This window comes from Pteropus alecto, unplaced genomic scaffold (assembly GCF_000325575.1).
Source record: "Pteropus alecto unplaced genomic scaffold, ASM32557v1 scaffold120, whole genome shotgun sequence".
In the NCBI taxonomy this organism is placed as follows: Eukaryota; Metazoa; Chordata; class Mammalia; order Chiroptera; family Pteropodidae; genus Pteropus; species Pteropus alecto.
Window position 1 is genome coordinate 1610051 of NW_006430061.1, and position 26064 is coordinate 1636114.

General features: G+C 36.4%; 1 protein-coding gene across 3 annotated transcripts in view; it reads left to right on the forward strand.

The window, feature by feature from the left end:
- Positions 1 to 26064, forward strand: part of SOX6 (SRY-box 6) — a 394559-nt gene that overhangs the window by 334762 nt on the left and 33733 nt on the right. For all 3 annotated transcript variants that reach the window (XM_025046393.1, XM_025046391.1, XM_025046392.1), the window contains one exon: positions 20066 to 20174. In XM_025046393.1, coding sequence (XP_024902161.1) covers positions 20066 to 20174 — 109 coding nt within the window. The remainder of the gene's footprint in view (positions 1 to 20065; positions 20175 to 26064) is intronic.

The window sequence follows — 26064 nt, forward strand, 5'->3', positions numbered from 1 at the left end:
TCTGGGAGTCAGGGCCCTGATAATTTCTTCTCTTTCCTTGAATGTCTGGAGACCCTATAAAAATCTCTCAGTCGATTTCCATTCTTACAGAATCATAATAAGTTGCTCCTAAGATATTTATTTTGGTGACTTTGAAGCATCATATGGTCTCAAAGTGCTAAATTCAGTCTTAGTGTTGCTTATATTGTATTATAATCTTTGCCAATAGTGATGCCAAGTGTGATATTATATGTGATTACTTGACTAATCAGAATATTTGGTTAAATGGAACATTGCATTTTTCCAGCATGCCTGACACACAGTAGGCACTCAATAGAATATTAGCTGATTTAAGTTAATGCCAGTAACAGAATTTTCTGTACTTATATTTTATGTGGAAGTTTAGTTTCTTAGAGCTGAATTTTTTTTTTTTTTTTTTTAAGATTTGCTTAAGCTTTTATAGCAGTGGAGGATAATAACTTTCATTCTTCCTAAGAGCTTTCTTTGCCAGTTGCAGTTTTAGGAACATAACAATCACCAATATATCAGTCTTTTTAATTGTTTGAAAAACATTTTTCAAAATTTATTATCATACATAATCACAAAAGCCATTCTTAGAGTCATAATTTTTATCATTCCTCTTCTACAGATGAAGATGAGGTTCAAAGAGCTCAAATCGTTTACTTACATTCACACAGGTGGTGTCAAAGTTGAGGCTCTTCAAAGTCCCTATTTTCAAATCTCACATTCTTTCCACAATAGCAGGCAGTCTTCACTCTCCTCCCCAGTGCTAACCTCTGCCCACGTGGTCTGGTGAGCCCTGAATACAAGTATACATCACTCATTAACTATGATTCTACATGTGTGTGTGTGTGTGTTTGTGTGCATGAGTTGTGCATCTATGTGTGTGCATCTCTGAGTGCTTATGTGTGTCTTTCTCATTATGGGTATAAATCTGTGTGTGAGTTTTTACGTATGTCTGTCTGTGTGATTCTTTTCTCCCTGCGCATAACTCTCTATCTCTGAATCTGACTACTTGTGTACTTGCTACCTATGTACATGTGTGCATATGTGTGTCTGTCTGTCTGTCCATGAGTCTATCTATATTTGTGAGAGTGGATGTCAGCTGTGTGTCTGTCTGACTGTATGCATTTGTGAGTGTGCCTGTGTATTTGTCAGTATCTCTTTGTGTGTGTGTGTCTATTTGAATGTGTGGCTGTCTATCTGGATTCGTATGTCTATAAGTATGTCTGTGGGTCCATGTCTACATCGTTCTCTGAATCTCTGTGTCAGTATGTCTATGTTGATCTTGGTATGTATGGGTCTCTGTAACAGTGTGTATATGTATGTCTGTGTAAGTATCTTCGTATGTATTGTACTCTCTTCTCTGCATGGAGTTAGGTACTAATACACTTGATTATTTTCATTTTCACCATGTAGTCACAAGGCTAGGTATGGAGAGTGTATATGAAAGCTCTGCACATAGATGTACTTCATGCATTCTTTCCATCATTGTTTCCTTCTTAGCATTGTCTTAAATCTGGTTATCAAAAATGTGCCATTGGGAGCACTCTGGAAGAAGTTCACTTTTAGCTAAGATCTAATTTGCTATCTTTGACATTTGCAACTAAGGTTAGGATTTCCCAAAGTGCTGTCTTCCTACTATGGATGGAAATGCTTGCTTTTATTTTTGGTGCAACCCTGATTTGCCCTTTATATATTTTTATAAATGATGTCAACGTTATTGGTTCTGAAATAACACAAAGGACATCTTGTAAAATATACTGCTCAGTAGCTTTAGTTCCCTAAACTTTCTAGGCTGTGAGTTCCCCATCGTTTTCAATGAAGATCACTCTAAAATTGTTTTCTTCTTGTATCGAGAGTCAACGTAAATTTTATTAAAAGAGAAACAGTAAGTTTGTGATTGTCTTGCCTATGTTAATACTGCAGATGTTAATATTAAAATTAATTTCAAGTTTCCCATCTGTAAAATGAAGACAAGAAGGCAAACATCTTCTCTAAAGAAACATTGTAGTGAACTCTTATGTTAAAAATCATGTCAGGTTATCAAGAACTATGAGTTGTCTAACTTTAGTAGCATTCCTACTAGAGAAGCAGTAATAAATTCAGTTTTTCTTATTCTAGACTATGACTGTGATTGTTGTAAAATGATCCCCCCAGGTTTAGGCAAGACACTGATGATTTTCTTTCATATAGGACACTTTTAAATCAGTTACATCTAAGTCCAAAACTCAGCTTTACAAACTAATTGGTGATCGTCTCACTTTAACACCATTACTGGCTGTGTCACCTGGGGCCTGTTAGTTTTCTGTGCCTTTGGTTATGCACTTAGAAGGTAGATATAATGAATATACTGTATAAGATTGTGGAAAAATTAAATACGATAATGTACATATAGTAAGGTAGATGCAAACAAATGTTCTTCTGGCTCCCTTGTTGTCTGCGACCATGTGATATAACAGGTCATTAGGTAGACGTGCTCATCATCTGATGCATGAAGCATAGGGTAGATGCTTGAGATTCAGAGAAATATTGACCAGTCCCTTTCTGCCCTCAAGACTATGTTTATAGTCTGATTTGCGAGATAGGACAGATACATAAAAGGGAACCTGACAATGTGGGGTCCAAGTGCCAAATGAGTGAAGGGAGTTGCAAGGGTAATTAAACTCATGAAAATCAATGACTGAAGTGGAAAGTGGGGTTCCGTGGAGCAGGAAAGACTTAAAATGCCTCAAAGAAAGGACAGGCAGGATAAGTATGCAGAGAAGACTAAGCAGGCAAGATCCTAGCATAAGCCTAGATGGGGCATGGGTTACCTCATATAGGGAATAATGGCTGGATGACGGTTCATTCAGGAGAGAGGTAGGCTCTGGGTTATAGAAGGGGCAGAGTTCAGATGATGGAAGCCTTGAATGCCTGGCTAGCAAATTTAGCCCAAAGTTCTGTGTGTGTGTGTGTGTGTGTGTGTGTGTGTGTGTGTGTGTGAGCGAGAGAGAGAGAGAGAGAGAGAAGAATGGTAGTGGTGGCTGGGATAAATTGAGTGTATTTCTCCATATAAATAAGCTTGCGGACAGTCATCCTGCTTGTTAAATAGAAACTATAGAAGCAACTGCTCAGTGATTCTCATCTCAGTGGGAGTAACCTCAGGGTGGTATAGGATTATAAACCCAAATTAAAATTGGAAATAATTCACCTTAATTGATAGGCATTTGTGGATGATAAATACTTTTATATAAAACTCTCATTTGATTTTATAAAAATATTATGAGAGAGATTATTGTTATCTATTATTATCCTTCATTACAGATTAAAAAACAAAAACACCAAGAATCATGGAGGTAACTCTAGGTTCAAATGCCAGCTCTTCTCTATGTAAATTCTATATTTTCCACTGCGCCACACACTTAGGTTATTATTATTGGGAACTTGAAGGAAGAGCCCATATCTTACACTTAACACTGAGCCTAAAATGCTTAGTCATTATTCGTTGATTGCTTGCCTGTGGCTAGAGACCAGACATTAGAAAAAGCAGTTACTCTTATGGGGATAAAAATTTATTTTCTTCTGCGTCTGTCTATGCTTGAGTGTGTATCTGGCCTTCCTCAGACAGAAGAAATTCACATTATAGGAGAGTTGCTTCTTATTAGACCTTAGTTAAAAGAATTTTGAATTCTCTTTTAGCCATTCTGTTACTCTGCCTCATGCCACTTTCTCCTGTCTTCTGTTCTGGAGGTGGTTGATCAGTTTTTGGCAGTCTGTACTTCTCCCTCTCTCTGCCTCCTTATGTATGAGCGTATATTTCTCTCTTTTCCTTTCTCTCTCCCTAACCTCCTCCTTACCCCGCTCCCCATCTCTCTTCACTCTCCCATCTTCTCCCCTACCCTTCCTCTTCTCTCTTTTTCTTTTCTTCCTTCCCTCCCTCTTTGACTTCTCATCTTCCATTCTCACTGCAATCTTGTGCATAGCCTGGGGGGTCAGAGAGACAACCAGTCCAAATTTATTCAAAATCTAACGCTGCTTTATTTATTTAAATGGCAATGCAGTAAAGTTCAGGTTTTGACCTGAACAGCTACCTTCAGAAGTTAAATTTATAAAAAATACTGACTTACAAGGCTTTGGAAACCAGCTTGGTTCCTAATCTTCCTGATTTCATGACCTGTACCTAAAACTGAGTCAAGGCTGGGAGAATGGGGTGAAGGGTTAAAGAAGTACAAATTAGTAGCTGATAGGTGGTCACGGGGATGGTGAGCACGGCAGAGGGAATGCAGTTAGCATTAATATGATGGCTAGGTGGAGGGTCAGGGGAGGGAGGGAACAATTGGAGAACTTCATAGATGTCTAACCAATGTACTGTATACCTGAAACTAATTTAAATAAATAAATTAAAAAAAAAAGACTCATTAAGTTAAGCTGTGCAAGAGTAGAAGGAATTCAGCTTGGGTTTCAAATCTGGAAACCTGTCTTCTAGGTCTATCTCTGATTCTTACTATCTGTGTGATCTCGGGAAAGTCTCTACTCCTACTGAACTTCATAGATGTATAACTAATGTACTGTATACCTGAAACTAATTTAAATAAATAAATTAAAAAAAAAAGACTCATTAAGTTAAGCTGTGCAAGAGTAGAAGGAATTCAGCTTGGGTTTCAAATCTGGAAACCTGTCTTCTAGGTCTATCTCTGATTCTTACTATCTGTGTGATCTCGGGAAAGTCTCTACTCCTACTGAGCCTCAATATATTCTGTAAAATTATGATGATTATGCCTTACAAATGACATAAGTGTGTAGAAGGACTTCACAGTTTTTAAGATGCTGGTGGTTAGCGAGACTAAGTATAGGCCATTTTTATTGTGTGAAAAGCAGGGTAACGGAGTCAGTGATTTCTGCTGGGAGGGAAAGTTTTATGCTGTTTCTCTCCTGCCTCCTGTTTCATTGGATTGGGGAGAGCTCAAAGCTGCCTTAGGCTGATAACATAAATAAGTAGCATGTCATCACTTTTTTTCCATAAATAAAACAATTTTTTGTTTATCAACTTTGTGGGTGGTGGTGGGAAGGAGAGGATGTGGGAAGGAAGTGAAGTCTATTTGAAGTAAATCAGGTCTGTTGTACCAAAGATCTCTGGAGTGTATAGGAAACATTTATTTTTTTTTCCTCAAAGAATTAGCTGAGGACTAAGAATCAGCTAAATGTAGATAGATTTACTGATCAGCACAATACAGTGAGATCACAACACTGTGTGAGTTAATGAATTTCACCTGGCTTTGTATGAACTAGCTTTCCAGAATAATTTCTATAATCATATCATTTTTAAAAGGTAACGAGATAAAAATGATCTACAGGTGATATTTGAAGATACTGATTTATCTTCAAGTGAAACTATACCAAAGTATAGTTTGAGTCTTGTAGTCAAATCGATTTATCCAGAAGGAAAAGTATGTGATTGTTTAGAACAATGGACAATGAATTTTAAAACAACTTAAAGTACAAAGGGTGAGTACTGTAACTATATTAGCTGGTGTTCAAGGGAAAACTAATATTTTAAACCAAACAGTACTTAAATAGATTATAATTATATTAAAACTTGTATGTTTATTTGGCCTAAGTGATCTAATAACCCTGCCCTTCATATCATATTACCAAAAAGAAAACAATCCACAACTTGAATATAAATTACAAATTTTAATATGCTAGTCCAGATGTAGGCGAGAAGGCTGGCCAGCCCTATTAGCATTTTTTTTTCTTTTGCTATTCTTTTGGTCATTTCAGCTATGGAAAACTAAAATCTTACTCATAAATTTAGATGTGAATTTAATTTAATCAGTGAAAAGAAGATTTAGTTTTGTTTTAGGTTATGCTCTCTTTTGTTTCAAATATATGCAGTAGAGTTAAATAAGAGCTATAATCTTAAAACTTTTGTACCTTGTATATTGTTATACTTGTAATCTTTTCTTGTCATTAATTGGTCTGAAAGTACCATTAAAAATTCAGTGTTCACATGGAAATATAAGGTTCGCATGGAAAGTTATTTGTTCTATGAATACCTTTTCTTCCTTGAGACTGTGCAAATCCACTGTAGTTAATGTTCATTAGACAATCTCTGGGATTGAGTAGATAATCTCTCTGCCTCGTATCCTGCTCTGGTTAATTTTCTAGGGTTGTCTTTGTGTAGGCAGGTGATGGAGAGGGACAAGGAGAGCAACTGCTCCAGCATTAGGAATAAATACGTGCTTGTTTATTGATGGTCCAGTAAAAGAACCCTTGGAGTTATCACTTTTATTTCGTTTAGAAAATTTTAACTGTAGTCTAAACATCATCCCTCATTCTTCAGGAAAGACTGTTTAGTTTCATCAGAACCCTTGCTTTTAGACTAGGAAATCAGGTTCCAAATTTTAATATCTTATTATTTAATTCCCAAATTTGAATTATAAGACCAAGTTCTAATTTGATAAATAAATCGTAAATTCAGCTCCAATGCTGTTATTATCTTGATATTTAAATTGGTGCTGAAACAAAAAACTGAAGACTGATTTCTGAGTTTTCGAGAAATAAAGCTGGTGCAGTCATTGCCCTCATATTATGACCTATAATTAACTGCATTTCGATATCTGATTTCTGAAGGTGGAGATGACAAACCTTTTATTTTTTCTAACGAATGACAACGAATACAAAGCTCTACCTCAAATATACTTTAGATGGAAATATTTCAAATTTGTGCCAATTAAGGTCAGCCGTGACAAAAAATTTTTTTCCATTCGTGGACACAGTGGAAGGGAATAAAAGCACTTGCACCCATCCGCCTGTTTGCCGGCTCTCTGATGACAAACAGCCGGTACATGGCAAACACATATCTCATTTACATCACATGCATAATGTACTCTATCTGGGATATTAGCTTCTCGGGGCTGGCAGTGTCGCCTAACACACACAGTGATCAGCACATTTTTTGAGGCTGCAATAATCAGAGGAATGCAGCGGTGATGTGGGAACAAGACGAAATAACATGACATAATGATGTACCCATCATTGTTCTGTTGTCATCCTTCCTAACCAGTTTGGTTTCCCTCAGAGCCTAACAAAAGGGTCATGAATTTAATAGAGTAGAACATAAAACTGGGTGCAAGAGTAATGCATCTATTCCTGAGCTTCATGTTCAGAGAAAAAGGGAAAATATTGAGTACATACGGTACGAACTGCCCTGAAAGCTTTGCGGGTCTATGCATATGCTTATATAATCTTCAAAGAAGATGTGTAGTCTTTTGCAAATGTGTTAGCCTCTTTTAATCTCAAATAAGCATTTATATACAAAAAAAAAAGGTCAGGAAATTAACTAAATCTTCAAAAATATGCAAAACATAAGTTTCTAATAAAATATTGTCTGCTATGTTAATAGCCTGCTATTTACAAAATTTATTCTTAGTATATTAACCTCTTCATGGTTTTCACACATTTCCTGAAAGATAATAATCTCATAGCAGTTTTCACCCATTTGTTCCAGATTTTAGCAAGAGTTCAACCCTGCATTTTACAAAGCAGTTTGCATGTTCCTGTTCTTTAACAGTTTGCAGTATTCCCAAATAACTCTTACACATGAGTTCAATAAATAATTGGAAGCCCAGATGTTTGAAACGGATATAGCAGATATACTGTAGCTGTATTTTAAATACAGCTACTTTCCCTTTGTCCTCTCATCAACTTCACAGCATCACACCCTGCCATTTTCAGTTCTCTTCTAATTAAACCTAGATGAGCATTTGGCTTGTACGTGTTCCCACACGTGCCCCTCTCAAATGCAGTATGTGGAGGCATCCTGTGTTGTTGTTGCTGACTTGAGACATTCCTCCAAGGAGGAATTTTAATTCTTCAAACTTAACTATAGCATTCTTTGTCCCTTCAGTTCACCTCCTCGTAAGGAAATTGTGCATTTTGAGACTCAATTTACCACTTCACATAGCTAATAACGAAAAATTCTGTGTAAGCTGTCTTCTTTGACTGAGCCTCACTCATTTTTCTGTGTCTCTGTGTAGCACCACTAAAGCAGGTTCGTGTTCAGTGTTTAATAAATATATTTTTTAAATGTTAGGTATCGGTAAAAACTAAGAACATTCTTGGACTTGGTTTTAAAATATAGCTGTCTGATTCTCAGGAACTGAGAGAAACATGAGGAAAATTCTAATTTTATTTAAAACAGCTTTAGGTTACTAAGTTTAAATTTTGTTGCTATTATACATCTTTCTCCCTGTGCAGTTTTTCATTGTATAGCTAAAATTAATTCTTTCTAACCTATATATCTTGTTTCTCTCTCTTTGAAATAATTACACTAATTCCTGAAAAGTGCTGTGACATTATCAGAGAAAAGTTGTTGTTTTATTTTTTTTAAGAGATAGAAGAGTATTATGGCTACATTTGGGAATTTTTAATTTGTATCTTATTTAGTCTGGTGTGCAATGTGACACCAGTTAATTGTATGTTATTTCGTGGTAACTACATGTTAACTCTGTTGGAAGTAATGGTAATTATACTGTAATTGATATCAGTTCTCCCACATCTTTGGAAAACCGTACAATTAACACATATCGCCACAGTTGGACACTATCTTTTGTCCTTTGTAATGTTGCCATGTTGGAGTACTATTTTGAATAGGGTCCTAAATATTTTCTTCTTTTTTAAAACTCGTTTTTAAAATGACAATTTTAAAATAATTTTTTAATTTTCATGAAATGAGTTTCTGAATTTTTTTTTTAATTAAGTTTATTGGGGTAACATTGGTTAATACTAGTTTCTAAATTTCAATTTTACTTAATATTAAAGAAAGCTTCTTCCACAAATAATCAGACATAGTCCTGGGTTATTTTTATTTTCATTTTTTATTTCACAAGTCATTTGTGACTTCCCTTCACCTTATTAGTACTTCCGGTTTCCTAGAGCAGGATAACAGTACAATATGCAAAATCTTGACACGTAGGAGTTAGTTTATTTCTGAAGAGAGGTCCTCTTCTTACTAGCAATTTTTGCGTTTATGTTACTTTGCTTTCAGACAAAAAGGGGTGTGTTCTGTGCTAGTGTCACCATAATGGATTCCAAACCAAGGACATAGAACCATATTTACGTACTTTAGATTTAAATGTTTTCCCTCTAATTTTGCCTGCCTCTGTCCTTTGCCTTCCCCTGCCTTTGTATCCCTTCCCTTCTATCACTTTTGCTATGGGAGAGATGGAATTTCAGAATAAATGCTTTAGCAAATAAATGCTTTTTGGCTAAGTGTCACCATGATTTGGTAGGCTTGTTTAATAACTGGATTATCTTTGAGCAGTTTCCTCAAGAATATGAATATTTGCTCAAAAATTTCTTACGATGTGGCAAAGAGTTTTTACTAGTGTGTACTGCAGTCTAGGTCTCAGGAGCAAAACAGTTGTGTATCATAGAATCATAAGATTTCAGATCTGGAAGAAACTGTAGAGATAAGTTAGTTCAGCTTCTACATTTTGCAGGTGAAATAATCAGGGACTAGCACAGTTTGTAAGCGGCACGTGTGATGCAGAGTGGTTCAGTGGCAGGAGCAGGAGACTGGGAATCTAGAGACTAAGAGACATATTTTAGATCTGTTACTGGTGGGCTGTGGGACTTTGGGTGAGTGTCCTAATCTCTGTGCTCTGAACGAAGAAGCCCTTACAGTTTCTTCTAGCACTAAAGCTTTCTCATGTCCTCTATTTTTCTTTTTAAGATATATGCCATTTTTTGTCATATACACATTTCTTTAAATTATAGCAAAATTTCTTAGGAGATGTGATATGTTTGTATATCTCAAAAATTAAAACAAATGCTTGGTGGTAAGACCTTACATTTTTTCCATTTTTTGTGTTTATGTTTTGAGGGGAAAAACAATCTTTAAGTCTATCTGTTTGACAGCTGAAATTGAAAGAGAAGGTATATATTTTAAGAAAATGTTCATTCCTGGTTTATATAGCTTTGAAGTCTTTAACTTGAATAAACTGTACCTGTTTCCACAAACAATATTAGAAAGTACATACTGTAAATTAAATAGGTATCTGAAATCAAGTACCTAGATTTTGAACAAATAGAATTCCCAGAACAATTTTTTGGACAAAGACATTTGCTTAGCCGGTCATTAATTTTATTGTGACACTCTGTTCATATGATAAATGTTAGAATAATAAAGTTTTGCCAGTGGTTTAAGTGCAGATAAAATTTGCCAGTTTTTAAATCACGTTCAGTTTTAATAGGAGATTGTATAATTTTACAATAGAATTTTGTGAATTTATTATTAAAACAAATACTTAATCAGAGCATATTTGGGAACAAATATGCATCATGCCTCTGTACACAAATAAAAAGTTGGAAACCACATATAAGTAGAAGTTGAGCTGCCACACAACTGGATTTACTTAAATCTGAACAGTTTATAACTCGACTTGGGAGTTGCAAACTTATAAATAACCTTGCAATTGGTTAAAACCATATTAAAACCATATGAATGAGACAGAAACATTTGGTTAAAGGGGTTCAGTAACCACTATAATCCTGATGAAACCAATTTAACTCAGTGGCTCTCAAGAGTATAAGGGTCTCGTATCTTCAGGGTTAATGCTACTTTATCATTTATCATCTGATGATTGGTGACAAGAGTCTAAGTGTATGTTACAGGAGATACGCAGGATTCTGTCCTTGCCAGGGTTGTGGAGAGAGAACTTGCTGAGTTTGGTGACTCTTAAAATCCTGAGGGAAACATGTTATACATCATTTGAGACTGTTTTTGTAAGCTCCATAAAACACATCCATAAGAAGCTCTGCAGATATTAGTTAATTTCATCAGGCATGTGTGGCATGCTCTTATGTGCTTATAGGGCACAGTCCTAGCTGGAGATAGAAAGGATTGGGAGACACTTTTCCTCTCCCAAGGAGCTTATGGTCCAGTGGCATATATCAGCATCCTGAGAGGAGATCTGAACAGCTTATATCAGTCTTTACTGATTCTATGTCTTGCCTCAAGATGAAGCTTCTGGAATTTTAAAAACTTCTTTGCCAAGCCCTTATATGTTTTCCTTCCCTTTTAGGGAAAACTTTCTCTTTTGAAGAATCCTAGATGGATAATTAGATAGGTAGGTAGGTAGGTAGATAGATAGATAGATAGATAGATAGATAGATAGATAGATAGATAGATAGATAGATAGATACAGTTCTCAACAGTTAAAACCATTGCTGGATCCTAATGGAAAAAGCTTCCAGAGGATTGTTTCTGAAGCTAGTGGGACCTCTTATTTAAAATTTATGGCCTTATTAATTGATGTTTTTTCTCTACTGACAAGAACCTTTTATGACTAAGGAGGCAGAAGTCGCCATTGTGTTAGTTTGCTATGGCTGCCATAGCAAAATACTACAGACTGAGTGGTTCAAACAACAGAGATGCTTTTCCTCACAATTCCAAAGGCTGGAAATCCAAGCTCAATCACCTTCTTGCTATGTCCTCACGTAGTCTTTCCTCTGTGAGCACGCATCTCGGATATCTCTCTCTCTCTCTATCCTAATCTCCTCTTATAAAGACAGTAGTCAGATAGGTTTAGGGCCAACCCTAAGGGCTTTGTTTTAATTCAGTTACCTTTTAAAAGGCTCTATCTACAAACATATTTACATGGGCTTAGGTACTAGGGGTTAGAGCTTTGACATATGAATTTTAAGAAGACACAATCCAGCCCCTAACAGCCATCTTTGCTTAGCTTGGATATTCTCAAACTCATGAGAAATTGTTTTTTAGGGGGATTATAGTACCTAAGGAACCCCCTTGACCAAATGCTTTATGTCTCTGTCCATGTGGTTTTATCTGGATTATCTTCCCTGAGATGTTCTTATTTCTCTAGAAAAGTTGAACTGAAATTAATATGATTTTACAGTTTATTCTATCATCCTTTTATAAGATATTGGCATTATTAATTAATTCAAAGAATAAATTGCTAATGATAGATCACTATCATAAAAGAATATTGGAGGTGGTGGTGGTGGTTGAGATTTTAGGAAAGATTCTTGTTAGAGCCATTTCAAACAATGGTAACTAGGCAGACTTCCTGTATCTAGGTATTAGGCCAAACTTGACCAGGAGAGTACTCTATTCAACTGATTTACATACCTTCTTTTATATTTATGTACCTTTTAACCATCTATCTCTCACTGTTTTTAAAAAAAAGATCTGAAATTAATTTCATTTAAAAGTAAAATTAAAAGAAGAAAGGGAAATAATTTTATCAGGATTATCAGGATTTAGTAATCAAAGTGCCTAGTATGTGCCAATATCATTAGAGGCACTGATGATATATAGATAATAAGACATGGACACCATACCTTCAGGAATAAGTTGGGGAGATGTAAACAGACATATAAATGTATAATCGTAAAACATTTTTCTATAGGCATGGTGTGTGATGGAATATAAGAGAGGGTGCTAATTTCTGCCTGGATCTGGTAGAGAGCAGTCAACAAAAGATTTTGTCCAGATAGAGTGCTTTAATTAGGCCTAGAAAGGACTAATGATGTATCTGTGAAGGAAAGGCATTCTAGAAAGAGTGAATGGTATATGCAAATACACAAGAACATGATAGCTTGTTCAGGAAACTTTAAGAAGTTTCATCTTATTGGAACAGAATATAAACTAGAACAAGTAGGACATAAACCTGATGAGGAGAGCAGGAGCCAGATCATAAAAGGTTATACTAACTAGAGAGAAGTTTGTTTTCCTTATACAGATAATGCGGACCTTTTGATGGTTTATATGTAGAGAATAATGAGATCTAGATACCATATGGTTAGTTATATTGAAATTTAAATTTAGTTCTGAGATCTTTAGCAACCAATACAAAAAAGAAATCATCTTTAGTTATATAGTTGCATCATTGATTCAGAAGTATGGACATGTTGGCCTTTAGATCAGGACACTATGTTTATTAGGGTTTAGCTTGGAAACATTCAGCAAACACTAAATAATATTTTTAATAGAAGGGATGTTTTATGTGAGTTGTTTTATTTTTACAAAGCACTCACTCACACATATAATCTCTTATTTAATCATCGCTATTTAATCATCATTTTATATTCCATTTTACAAGTGAGAAAACAGGCTCAGAGAGATTACATGGTAATTAAGTTGTAGAGCTATGGTTCTAGATTCACCTCAGCACAAATACCAATGTAAATTTTGGTTAAGTGACTTAAATAAAATATTTAAAAAATTTTTTCGAGCCTCACATTCTTCCCTTGTAAAATTGATAGCAATAGCAATGTTTTCTTTGTAGTATTGGTGTGAGGGTTAAAGGAAACACTCATTGGAAAGAGCCTCGCACTTAGTGTACCATCAGTAAGTGACGCTCTTTCCTACTTCCACTCAGTTCCATATATCTGTGCCACGAAAGCAAACGCAGTTGGAAAACTTAGGCTTTAACTAATTCATGAGTCCTAGCACAATTTCTTTATTTTGCATTTGTGTCCACAAATACTTGAAGGTTTTTACAAGGCCACATAATTGATTTACTCACATAAATCCAAAACACCCTGCACAAGTTAATGTCCCAAAGGAGTAAGAATTACCAACTTTCTAATATTTCCAGTCAATAGAAGAGATGTTTAGACTCAGTCCTCCACACTGTGTTGGTGATGTCTCTTTTGGCAATAATAATTAAAGCAAGGAAATCCAGAAAAATATCTTTATTTTTATGAGTCTTTATTATCACAATTACTGACTCTGGGACCATCAAAATATCACTATGAAATTAAGACCTAGTACCTCCAAATAAACTCCTTCCAAAAAAAGAATCACCTTTTTAAAAAAGCATATGTGTTTACTTTCCATTGTTGAGCCTATATTTACATTTTTGATCCTTCATTACATTACTAAGTGTACAATAAAGGAAATAAAATAAAAGGGTAATATTAATATTTTTCATATTAAGTTCCACGATCAAATTGTAGTATTCTATTGTGTTCTTCTAAACTTGCTTATTTCCCTCTTTTATAAAATATTTAAGATATTTTTCTGGATTTCCTTGCTTTAATTATTATTGCCAAAAGAGACATCACCAACACAGTGTGGAGGACTGAGTCTAAACATCTCTTCTATTGACTGGAAATATTAGAAAGTTGGTAATTCTTACTCCTTTGGGACATTAACTTGTGCAGGGTGTTTTGGATTTATGTGAGTAAATCAATTATGTGGCCTTGTAAAAACCTGCAAATACTCGTGAACACTAATGCTAAATGCTTTGAAAGATACATGGAAAAGGTGTAAGACACAATCCCTCACTTTAAAAAATCTTTTGATGTTGTTGGAGGAGACTTGGAGGTACACATGAACCAAAGTTCAATGCTTTAATATAATATATAGCTGTGACTAATTATATAGGGCAATCTAAGGATTTTTTTTTGTATTAGAGAATAGGTCGATCAGAGCGGTTATAAAGTTCATGGACAATTTGGGTTTTTCCGTATAAATAAAACTTGGTAAAGAAGAGGACAGACGAAAGCATTATCCTAGCAGCTATGAGGAAGAGGAAGCAGGTGTGATCATGGTATTATTATGGGAAGGCGAATTACTGTTCACCCAGAACAGAGGATGGGAGAGTTGTAGAAGATCAAGTTTAAAAAGATGTGTGGAAAGCAGTGTATGAAGGATACTGAAAGCCAAGTAGAGGAGTTTAGATGAAATGCAATAGAAAATAGGAAGCCACGGGAAGTTTTAAATCAGAGACATGGAATCCTGTGAGCAGTGTGAGTAGACAGACTGGGAGGGAAGTGAGTTATCAAGGATCAAGCAGACCAGAAAGGAGGCTGCGGCAGTGATCTAGCCATGCAGGCATGAGGGCATGTTCTGGAGTAGTCACTGATGACGGAATGCCATGGAGGAGAAGGACCAGTTCCAGGGGCCTTTTAAGGAAGAATCAGCAAGCCTGGATGATTAATTGGGCATGGAGGGGCAAGGAAAGCCATCCCACAAATAATGCTAAGGGGAAAGATGCTTTTGCAGGGAAGTCTTACTTTTAGTGTAGGAGTTTTCCTGGGTTGGAGAAACACTAAAGCTTGTAGCTGAGATGAAATGGCAGGACTTCTTTTGGGTAGTACTTAACAACTTAGAGAAAGATGAAACTGAGAGTAGATAATATCTCAGAATATTGTGGGTGGCCTTAGAGAATTTTTATTCATAATGCATGTGTTTGTTATTTCTCTCAGAAATCCTTGCTTCAGAAATACACAAAAACATGACTAGTGGTGCTGCAGTATTAACTTATCCTGTAAATTTTCTTATTATTACAAATTTGAAAGATTTTAAAAAGTTTTTAATTTTAGATATGTATTTTAAGATATAACAACAAAATTCTTATGTACTTAAAGAAATTCATGCCAAAACTCCCATGTAAGTGATAGGTGGTTCTAAATTACATGATTATATGAGCATAACATTTTCTATTTACTATCCTCTATATACTATACAGAAATAATATGTAACATGTATATATTTGTATAAAATATTATATTTGTATAAAATATATATTATTTGTATAACATGTATATACACATTCTATAAACAACATTTGAGAGCCAGTGTAGAGTACACTCATTATAATATATTTTTCATGTGAAAGTAACATGAGATAATTATTTTTTACCCATTTTCTCTGCAATATAGGTAATGGCCCTATAGGTGTATGTTCTGTGTCTGTTATGAATGACCTCATATTCATACATTTTTTAGAAATAAGCTTTGAATAAAGGTTAGTAAAGTGCCTCTCATTTAAAGCATTGTAATAAAATGTATCACATCATTGTCCAGCCATGTCTACCTGTCAGGTGAAATACATTTGTTTGTAAGGCAACAAACAAAAAACATCTACATTTTACAATTTTACATTTTCTTCAGTTTGTAGAAAAGGGGACCACGATGAAATAATTTGAGGTATGGTGTAGGCTGGCCAGTCTCGGTAATCCAGACGGTAGGGTGCCCAGCACATCATTACATCTCTTGTGTTGTTTTTCAGGAGATGGCTACAATCAGTCATCTCACATATGGTTTGAAAAAGGCTTGTCTCGCTGGCAAGCAAACTGTTATTTAAGTACACAATCCACTCTACTACTGAAACAGTTTTGCCAAACTTATCCAAGTATTCTAACATGCTTAAAGATGGTATAAATATCATTTATTGCTAGCAGTTTTCTTCAGACTATATGGAATGTCTTCCTGCTGCCTGATCTAAGTGTCCCAGTTTACATTATGGCCTTTACTGCCTCTGTTTGATGGAGTGATCAGTAAAAATTTAATGACACTATAAAATAATAAAAATGTCATTAATTTACCACGGATCTCGGATGCAGTGGTTGTAAAGTTACATTAATAAACAGAATATTTTTTACAACAAAAAGCATTGTTACGTGGGAACGTATAAATAACACACATAAATTTAAGAGCAATTTTACTGTTAGCACACACATTATTATGGAATAGCCAATAAGTGTATAAAACATAGTATATAAAATTTTATTAAAATATACTGTGCACATCAAAAATTCAGCTTTTATCTAAGTGCAAAGAAAAGCCATTATTGCGTGCTTACTGTTTCATTGCTGTTTCCCCATATCACAATTTTACATTTGTTGCCAGTAAGAGGAAGTCGATTTTTTTCTCCCTGGATAGAAACAAACCTCTGTTCTTTTACTTACCCCAAATCCATTCTCTCTCCACCAGTGCAAAGACAAAATTGATTAATCTTGCCATGGTAGGAAAGGAAAAGTTGCTAATTTAATGCAAAGTTAAAAATAATGCCTAAGGAGTTGAATGGTTTGTTCAGTGACTCTGGAAATAAGGGATAATAATGCAGCAGTCTATCTGTCATCAGTGAGGCTGCCCCGTCATTGACTCCGATAATATGTGAAGATGCTGGATGCCACCGCCTTGTGGCTTTGTAACATTTAACATTCATCAGCTCTCAGTAAAGGGGGCTTTATCATTTAAATATCTTTATTTAATATGCAACGTCTACCTCATACATCATAATTTCAATGCACTTAGAGAGTCAACAGTCGTACAACACAGCAGAGCTGACTTTAATTTTTTTTCAATAACTTTTGTGTTGCCTGCATGTTTGTGACTGACAACGTATAAGTAAGGGTCTGATCACATCACTGCATCTAAAATGCACATTTCACTATCAACACAAAGATTGGGGAAATTTTCTGGGAGGCCGAGATTAAATTAACGTTGAGGTAGTTTGCTTACATCGCCAAAATATCTTATTTGGGAGCTTCGCGCAGTGTGAAAGCTAGCGCAAGTGCGTGGAAGAATTTGGAGTTAGGAACTTGCCACCCACAGTCTATATTTGTCTCATATAGGGGCATACGCATTGGCACTTAATGGCTAGAAGTTGAAGTCTCTTGTAACTAAAGTATCTTTGAATTTCTCTCTGTGCCCATGTCCACATCCTGTATTTACTAGGCTCATGTTCAACCTCACTAGTAAAATCTTTGCTTTGCTCAGCTGTCCGGAGCTAACTTGTAGATAGCAGGCTCTCTTATCTTATGATTATGTGGCTGGCAAATAAATATTCTGAGCTATTCTTTGAAGAAAAGAAAGAAATCTTCTGGGAGAGTAGGTAAAAATTTATATGAAAGGGCATGGCTTTGCAGGGCCCTTCTTTAATTTCAAACAGAAGTGCTTAATATTACTGAATATAAAATGCAGTCCGCTGCCCAAAACAATTTTTGTTATTGATTTATTTTCTGCCTCTTTAACAAGTGTTTCATGGGATATTCTTCCTTGATTTCTACTCTGTCAAAATATTGACATTTTATAAGGAAAGTATCTCTGCAGAAGAATTTGTTTCAATGAAGTTAGAAAATTGTACGACTTCAAAGACACTGTGAATGTGTTGTTGAATGTTCTGAATGTTTTTTGTTATGATTAAAAACAAGCCGATACTACTGAATTGTGAGTGCACTTCATTTTTTATAAAAGAAAAGATATTATCATCATGTAAGCTTTGTTGTCTTAGGATTTTACAAACCATGGCATGTAATTTTCCCTCTTCTCCTTCCTTGTCAAAATATTGATATTCTTTCAGGAACTTTATTATTATTTTTTTTACTGAGAATATTTTCCAGTAAAATCAAAGAGAATGAATGACTAGAAAGATACTTGAAATATGCATATTGATAGGTAGCGCGGTCTGTTGATTTTCAGAGAAAGTTGTTTTTCCCCCCATGAAAATACAGTTAAAGGTTCTTCTTCCAAGAAGATTGCAGGTGTCACATCAAAACTCCTTTTGCATTTAACATAGGGAAAGCATTCACATGCAAATATTTGAAATGCGAAACAATGTGATAAAACAAAGGTTGAATATTTTGCTTTCCCTGTTGCTACTCATCTTCACTTTCATTCTTTTTCTTTACATCATGACAGCCAAAGGTGCTACTCAAAAATAGAAATTGGCTGAATAAAAGCATTTGTCCTCCCTCCAACTATGTGTGAAACTCTCACATGGCTGGGGGTTGCTTTTTGTTGTGGCCTGCATCTGGATTAATTTGTTCTTGTGCAGCAGTGTTTTCACATAAGAAGATATTGGGGAACCATACCTAATTTGCGTTTTATTTTCTGTTTTTTATAAGTGTTGTATTTCAGAGGTTTCCCACATACTGCATTGTAACTAGTTAGTGTTACCCGGTTGGGGAAATTCATGACTGTAATTTCGTTGCAAATCTTTCATAGAAATGGTGCTAGATTAAAGCAAGGTTTAAGCTGTGTTTTTTTCCAACACAGATTTCAACATATTCCACGATGAAGGGGAACTAGAAGACTTCCTGCACAATTTGACTGATGGGAATTAATTATAGAAATATAATGATATTCAAAAATAATCATATTAGAAAGCACAAATGTAGTGAGACTGTACAAATGAGACACAGCCTCTATCAAGTAATTGTATGTTTGCTCTTTAAGAATATTTCTAAGTTTCTAAACATCTTACAGAAGAGAACACTCAGAGTGTTTCCATCTAATGCCGAACATGCTCAGTACAGAACTAGGTCATTGAACAATAGACTGAACAGCAATCAGCACTCTACTGCTGCATAATGCATTAAGTATAACATGCAGAAACCATTCCCGGAGCTGGGAGCTGCTATTTCATGTCTGTAAATTCAAGCTGACATGACATTTAATATTGTTTCATAGTAATGAACAACAAGGTTTCATTCATTCATAAGCACAACACAAAGCCAAGTTCGAGTCTGGAGAGTAGCGAGGAGGCGAGAAGGGGACACGCGCTGTGTTTCCACAGACAAGAACACCATATTAATGATGGCCAGTGATCCTCTGCTACTGAACCAGAGAGCTGCAGAGGGAGAGTTCGTTGTGATTTTTCAGACTCCTGCTTCTAGAAGGACTGGTTAACAAGTAAAACATCTTTGGGCTTTTCTCATACAGTGGCGGGCAAGAGTATTTAACTTTCTTGATTCAGTGGCTGGCTAGGAGTAAGGTCCTCCTTTTCGCCTCCCAGAAAGTTACCGTATAAACTCCTAGGCAAAATCATCGTGACAGTGCCATCGTCTAGTCCGTCTGCTTTGAAATGTTTGGTTTTGAAATCCTCTTGCATAAAACCCTGATTTGTATTTTCCCAGAAATACAAACTGTGATCCCTAAATGTGAAAACGCTTCTCCCGTTAAATAGCAGCACATATATTTTAATGGGAACAGCTCTTTCAAGTTTTGCACTTTTGGCTCAGACCTCTCAGTTGCATTCCTTTTAGATTGCTGGAGCAAATCCCACAGAGGAAAGGTGTGCAGTACTATGCGCTGGCCAGTTTCCTGCCACAGGCTTCCTTTCCTTACAGGTCCAGCACTGTCGGCACTGTCAGGGCCACAACCAGACTGCAGTGGAATCTTCCCGGGAAATTTTCTGAGTTCATGTTGAACAGAAATGATGTTTGTAAATCCAAATTTTGCCCATTAAGCAAGATAAAAATTTGAAGGACAAAGTGGCTGCTTCGATAGCTAGAATAAGCCTCTGATTATTCTTTCCTCTAGGAGAGAACACGCTTTGAGAACTTGGGGCCCCAGTTAACAGGAAAGTCAAGTGAAGATGGAAAGCTGGGCCCAGGTGTCATCGATCTTACTCGGCCAGAAGACGCAGAGGGTGAGTGGCTTTTCTGTAGCTCTTTTCTGCTGCTCTAAGTGTTTCTGAAGATGTGTCTGCATTAGATGTAGGCTCTTTGTGGTCTTTCTTTGGAGTACCAGCTTGATTTTCTTGGCAAAGCAGAGGAAATGTTAGTCTTCATTATATATTATAGTTGAGAACTTTGAGATGCAGCTAGGTCCTATATTACTGAACACATAGCACTCCAAGTACTTCAAGGTGTCATTTTAAAGTTTTAAAATAAAAGGACCCTCTGCATTCCAGTGAACAACAGAATTCTGTTTCAATCACTTTATTGCATTCTTGTTAAACACACGCGTGCGCGCGCACACACACACACACACACAATTTTTTAAAACGCCAAGTGATTCCCAGGTATAATCAAACCATTTTGAGAACTAAATGATGGTTTGAGCAGATCTAGCATAAAATTAATAATATCTTGGGCAAGGCCCAGCCTATGTCTGGGTGCTAACCATTACCAAAGTCTTTTGAAAGTCTGGATGGAAAGACCAGCTTCACAGCACTATCAATGCCTGTCCGCTCCTCTTCCCTTTTTGTTTGTTTGTTTAAATGCACAAGCAGCAAATCAGCAGAAATTGCTCCCCAGAGGCTGGGTACAATTTATGAGTTAGGTCAGCACGTCAGCAGTAATGTTGCCTGGTTATTTACTGTGTCATCACAGAGTAGGAGCTGGTTTTCCTCTTAGCATTTCCTTAAGCAGAATCCTTCCCACCACTCAGGAAAGATTAATTCGTTCTCTTGAGAGTAACATAATACTTCACCTATCTTGGGTCCCAGCTGAAGTCTTTCTTTAGCTTGAGGGGAAGAATCTAACTATTATCCCTTTTACTGGTAGGATTTCTTCCAGTACCCTAATCCCTTGAAAAAGCATTGAAGACATTTCATAGCAGCATCTGAACTGGGCATGGCTTCCAGTGGTAGCTCGGGGCCATCCCAAGCAGTTCGGAAATCTCTGGCATGAGTGCTAAGAGATGGGTAGTACCAGACGTTAGGAAGCACTTCAGAGTTTCCAGAAGGCCAGTTTTTCATAGCAGTAGGAAAGACTAATGTTCACTGATAGTCCTGGGGACAAGGTGTCAAAATAAACTCTGATTGGTATGCGTGTATGTGTGTATGGTGGGGCAGTGGGGGTGGCAGGGGTGGGGTTAGGGAAGAAGGAAAGTAAAAGAGGAAGAGAAGGAAGAAGGGAGGGATAAAGAGGACTCAAAACCAGAAATACACTCAGTCTTCTGTGAAAAATATGTGACCAAGAGCACAGTGACATTCACACTTTTACGGGCACGAAGAAATGCAGGCTCTTCTCTGGTGTAGAGTATCGTTCCTTGGCCTAGGGAGCCGATAGTCAGGTCTGGCCCATCTCACTTTGATGGAAAGGCTGTAGCGTAGAGTACCTAAATCTTTGACCATACACGATGACATAATATTTTTTTTTTTATCACTTTGGGGTATTTAGTCTGTTCATTTTTCAACAGACTAGGAGTTATAGAGTTCTTTCACCTTACCCTTATTGTAGCAATTTTCTTAATCTGTCATTTATCCTTCTTCATTTGGTTTTTCAACTGTATTATGGGTATAAATATAGTAACTTACCTCTCAGTAGTGCTAATAACCTAGTTGATATTATGTTCTTGGTAAGTTAAAAATCATGGTCAGAGTTATTAACTATTATGAAAGGAAAAAAATGAAAACTGAACTATAGAGAAACGTGTCATATAGGAATATTTTTGGAAATTCCATTCAATACCAGATTGTATGCAAACCAACTTCCTGGTTACTTTTTTGTGTAAGTGGGGAGGCAAACATTTATCAAGCACTTACATGCCCAAGAACTTGCTAATAAGCTTTTTACACACATTTTCTTATTTAAATCTTATACAGCTCTGCAGAGAAGGTACTGTTATTTGTTTTTTCCGTTTTATAGATGAGAAAATTAAGTCTGAGAGTAATTAAGTCACTTGCCACAGGTCATTTAGCTAGTAAGGGCAGAGCTGAGAGTTGATCCTGAGCAGCCTGGCTCCAGAACCCAAGCTCTTAAATACTGTGCTATACTGCATGCCCTGTATATACAGATGAATATGTGATGCGTTTAGTTTTATGAACAAATTTCTTGTGACCTTCCTCAGAATGGCCCATTTCCTCTCCTCTAAATATAGCAAGTCACGCCGTACACCAGCTCTCGTGTTACTCTGTCACACATAGCAGCAATGCCTGATGAGTGTAACAGTAGAAGGGCTGGAGTGGGCCAGGAGCTTAAGAGGCGTGTGAAAACCTCCCTTCAGAAGCTTGCCCAGAGTTGCCATTGAGACCTCGTGTGCTTTGGGCAACTGTGAGTTCATGAATGGAGTCAAGTTACATGCTCTAATACCGACAGAAGTGCAACGCCTTTGTGGAGACTGCTGGGATGGGTAGCAGCCTTCTGCTGACTTCGGGATATTTCCTGGCATCTGTTCAAGTGTGAGCTGATTGCAAAGCCTGCTGGAGTTTACAGTTCATATTAAAGTCAGAGTAGATAACAGGTATACATAATACTTGCTCCACTTTGCTCCTTTCCCTTAACGGGAAGCATAAGAAGGGACTGAAATGAAGGAATAACTAAAAAATTTATAAACTCCTTCTGTCATTTCATAGTCTTAAAAAACAAACAAACAGACAGACAAACAAACAAACATTTTTGAGTGCATATTGTGTGCCAGTCTCTGAAGTAGACACTGGATAAACCAAAGGAAGCAAAACAGATATGTTCTTGACCTCCTGGGATGTAAAATTTAGTGAAAGAAGGCAGAAGATGACAAGGAAAGTGCATAAATATATACAGACAGATGGAGATAATTATCACTGATAAAAGTGTTAAAAAGATCAAGACTTCTTTGTGCCCCAGAGAGATTCAGAGTGAAACTAGTTAGGTAAGCTAAATGACAGGTGAGTCTGTGGCTCTAGCTCAGGATGTTATTCTTTCTCAGTCCATACATAATCATCTCTATGTTTCCTCTGGCTTTGGAACAGTAAAAATTACATTTTTTTCTAGCTTTATTAACATATGATTGATATATAACACTGTAAATTTAAGGTGTACTATGTGATGATTTGGTACAGGTATATTAGAAAACAATTACCACAGGTTGATCAACACATGTATCACCTCGCATAATTACATTTTTTGGTGAGAAAATATAAGATCTTCTCTCTTGGAAACTTTCATATATACAATACAGTTTTATTAACTACAGTCACCATGCTATACATTAGATCTCCAGGGATTATCATTTTATAACTGAAAGTTCGTACCCTTTCACCAACATCTCTCCACTTTTCCCACCTCCTAGTCCCTGGCTACCACCATTCCACTGTTTCTTTGAGTTCAGACTTTTTTAGATTCCACATATAAGTGAGATCATACAGTATCTATCTTTCTCTGTCTGACTTATTTCACTCAGCATAATGCCTTCAAGGTCTACCCACATTGTTGCAAATGGTAAGATTTCCTTTTTTATGTATGAAAAACATTCCATTGTATATATATATATATCACATTTTCTTTATCCATTCATCTGCCAATGTACACTTAAGTTGTTTCCATGTCTTGGTGATTGTGAATAATGCACACTAGCAATTTTAAGGGGCTTCGCCCTCACCCAACTTCTATCCCATCCTCCTGTGGGGCTTCTAAGGTAACTAAAGTATGTCAGCCCAGGAGACCAGGCCCTGGTCCAGTCAGGCTTCCCTGGAAATTGTGTGCCAGTCATGGAAATGCCAATATCACTTAGTAAGCAGCTTGTAGATCTGCTTCATAGCTCTGAGCATGGAAGCAGCACGGGAAAGGTCACCAAAACAGGCAGCTGTGCATGTGTATTAACCACTCATCAAAATCAAATGACAAAACCATAAGCCAGGAAAACAGAAATTAAAAATATAAAAGGCAAATGCCTTCAAAATTTTATTTTTAAAGTCCAGCTGTTATTTGGCTTGAATATGACAAGACAGCATTTCTTGTTCACCATGATATTTATAAAACTACAAATTCATTGGTGCTGAGGGCTTAGGAAACACGTTTAAGGTCTTGTTATTCTTTGAAGCAGTTGAAATCTTAATATGTATTGAGCACACAAAATTTGTTAGCTCCTATATAGGACATGTAAGGAAGAGAAGACTCGATTAGTTGAGTCTGTCATCATGTATTAAGAATGACAAACAGCTGTTTAACTTTTTATGGACTTTTCATACGGCATTTCCCCTCTCCTCGTTCTCCTTAGGCAAAAGTGCTATTCTCATCCAAACTCTCCTAATTTCAAGGTTACAAAGTGTGGTAGAAAAGGCTCTGGTCTGATTATTGGGAGATTTGGTTAAAGTTCTTTTGCTAAATGATGGCAACCAAGTGACTCATTCCTCAGGGTTTAAGTTTTTTTGTTTGTTTTGTTTTTATCTTTTGAAAGAAGTATGTTAAATTCCATTATCTCTAAGGTCCCTTCCAAATCCAAAATTGTTATTAGGGTCTTCATAAAACAAACAATGAAGGGTTCAAGGTCCACCCACATTGTTGCAAATGGAGTATGTTTCGTATAAGAAAGAGTGATCTTTCTGCAATAGCTTCCACTTAGTTTTTTTCAGAGAAATAAAAGAGGAAATCAATACCTTTGAAAGTGTATCTGTGCCACTTGCTGAATCAAGTTTTCAAGTTCCTTGAGCTTTTCTTTTTGTGAATGAGAAGAGGGCTCCAGTAGCATTTCCTCAATACCTTTCACAGACAGGCCTCCTCCTCTTCCTCTCGCTCCTTCTCTTCCCCCAGCAATAATAGTGTGGCTTGTCTGCATTGTATTATTCTTTCTACTCTGTTTCTTCTCTGTCTCATGCCTGGTGTTTCTAAAATGGGTACTTTTCATTTTCCTTCCTTTCCTTTTTCTTTTCTTTCTTTTTATCTTTTTTTCTTTTTCTTTTTCTTTGCAGGATAGTTTGGATAAGAAAACATTCTTTTAACACCTACGTTAATTCTCAAATTCAGTTATCGTGTCCCAGCTTCGGAGGGAGGCTGAACCTCATTTTGATGTGGGAGATAATGGAATATGAGCTGTGAAAGGGATGAGCTCTGAAAAGGATTATCGTTGTCCAGACTTTTGGGCCCTGGGTTGGAACTGTAATCATGTGCTGTCCTCCATGTATTAAAAACTTGCATTGATTTGAATGGAAATAGATATGGTACCAAGAATAGCCCCTGTTGCTCTCAGATTCTCAGATTTGCTTAGAAGGGTTTTATAGATTTGTACTGAATTTGTGAATTGAATCTTAGCCAAGATGGACTTAACCCTCTGAAAGCTTCGTGTGTGTGTGTGTGTGTGTGTGTGTGTGTGTGTCTGATTGCTTCGAAGTTTTATATCTCAGGATAGCTTTATTACTGTGAACTTAAACTCTGTTTACAGATAAATAACAGAGACTGCAACTTTCCCCTTTTTTTCTTAAAAAGGCACTACTTAATATGAATGTCTTCTCTTAGAAATCCTGCTTACCCTTTAGTCTATACTCTGGACAATCTTTGAAGCCTTACTCATTCCCTTTCCCTTCCTGGATCCTTACTCCTGGTAGAAAAGGAAGATTGACTCATCGATACACAGCGCATTTAAGGCAGCAGAAGCAAACTCTAGTATAATCGGGGGTAGGATTTAAAGGCTACAACTACTTAAACTTTGGAGTATAAAGGTCATTATTAGCTCAAGCCCACCAGGATACAGTATTTCATAATGCAACACGTAGATTCTTAGAATTGGGATAATGGAGAGACATCATCAAATTTACAATTCCAGCCAAGAAATCCTTTCTTATATCCCTGACCAGTAGTTATCTCACTTCTGTTCAAATGCCTCTAATAGTCTAATGA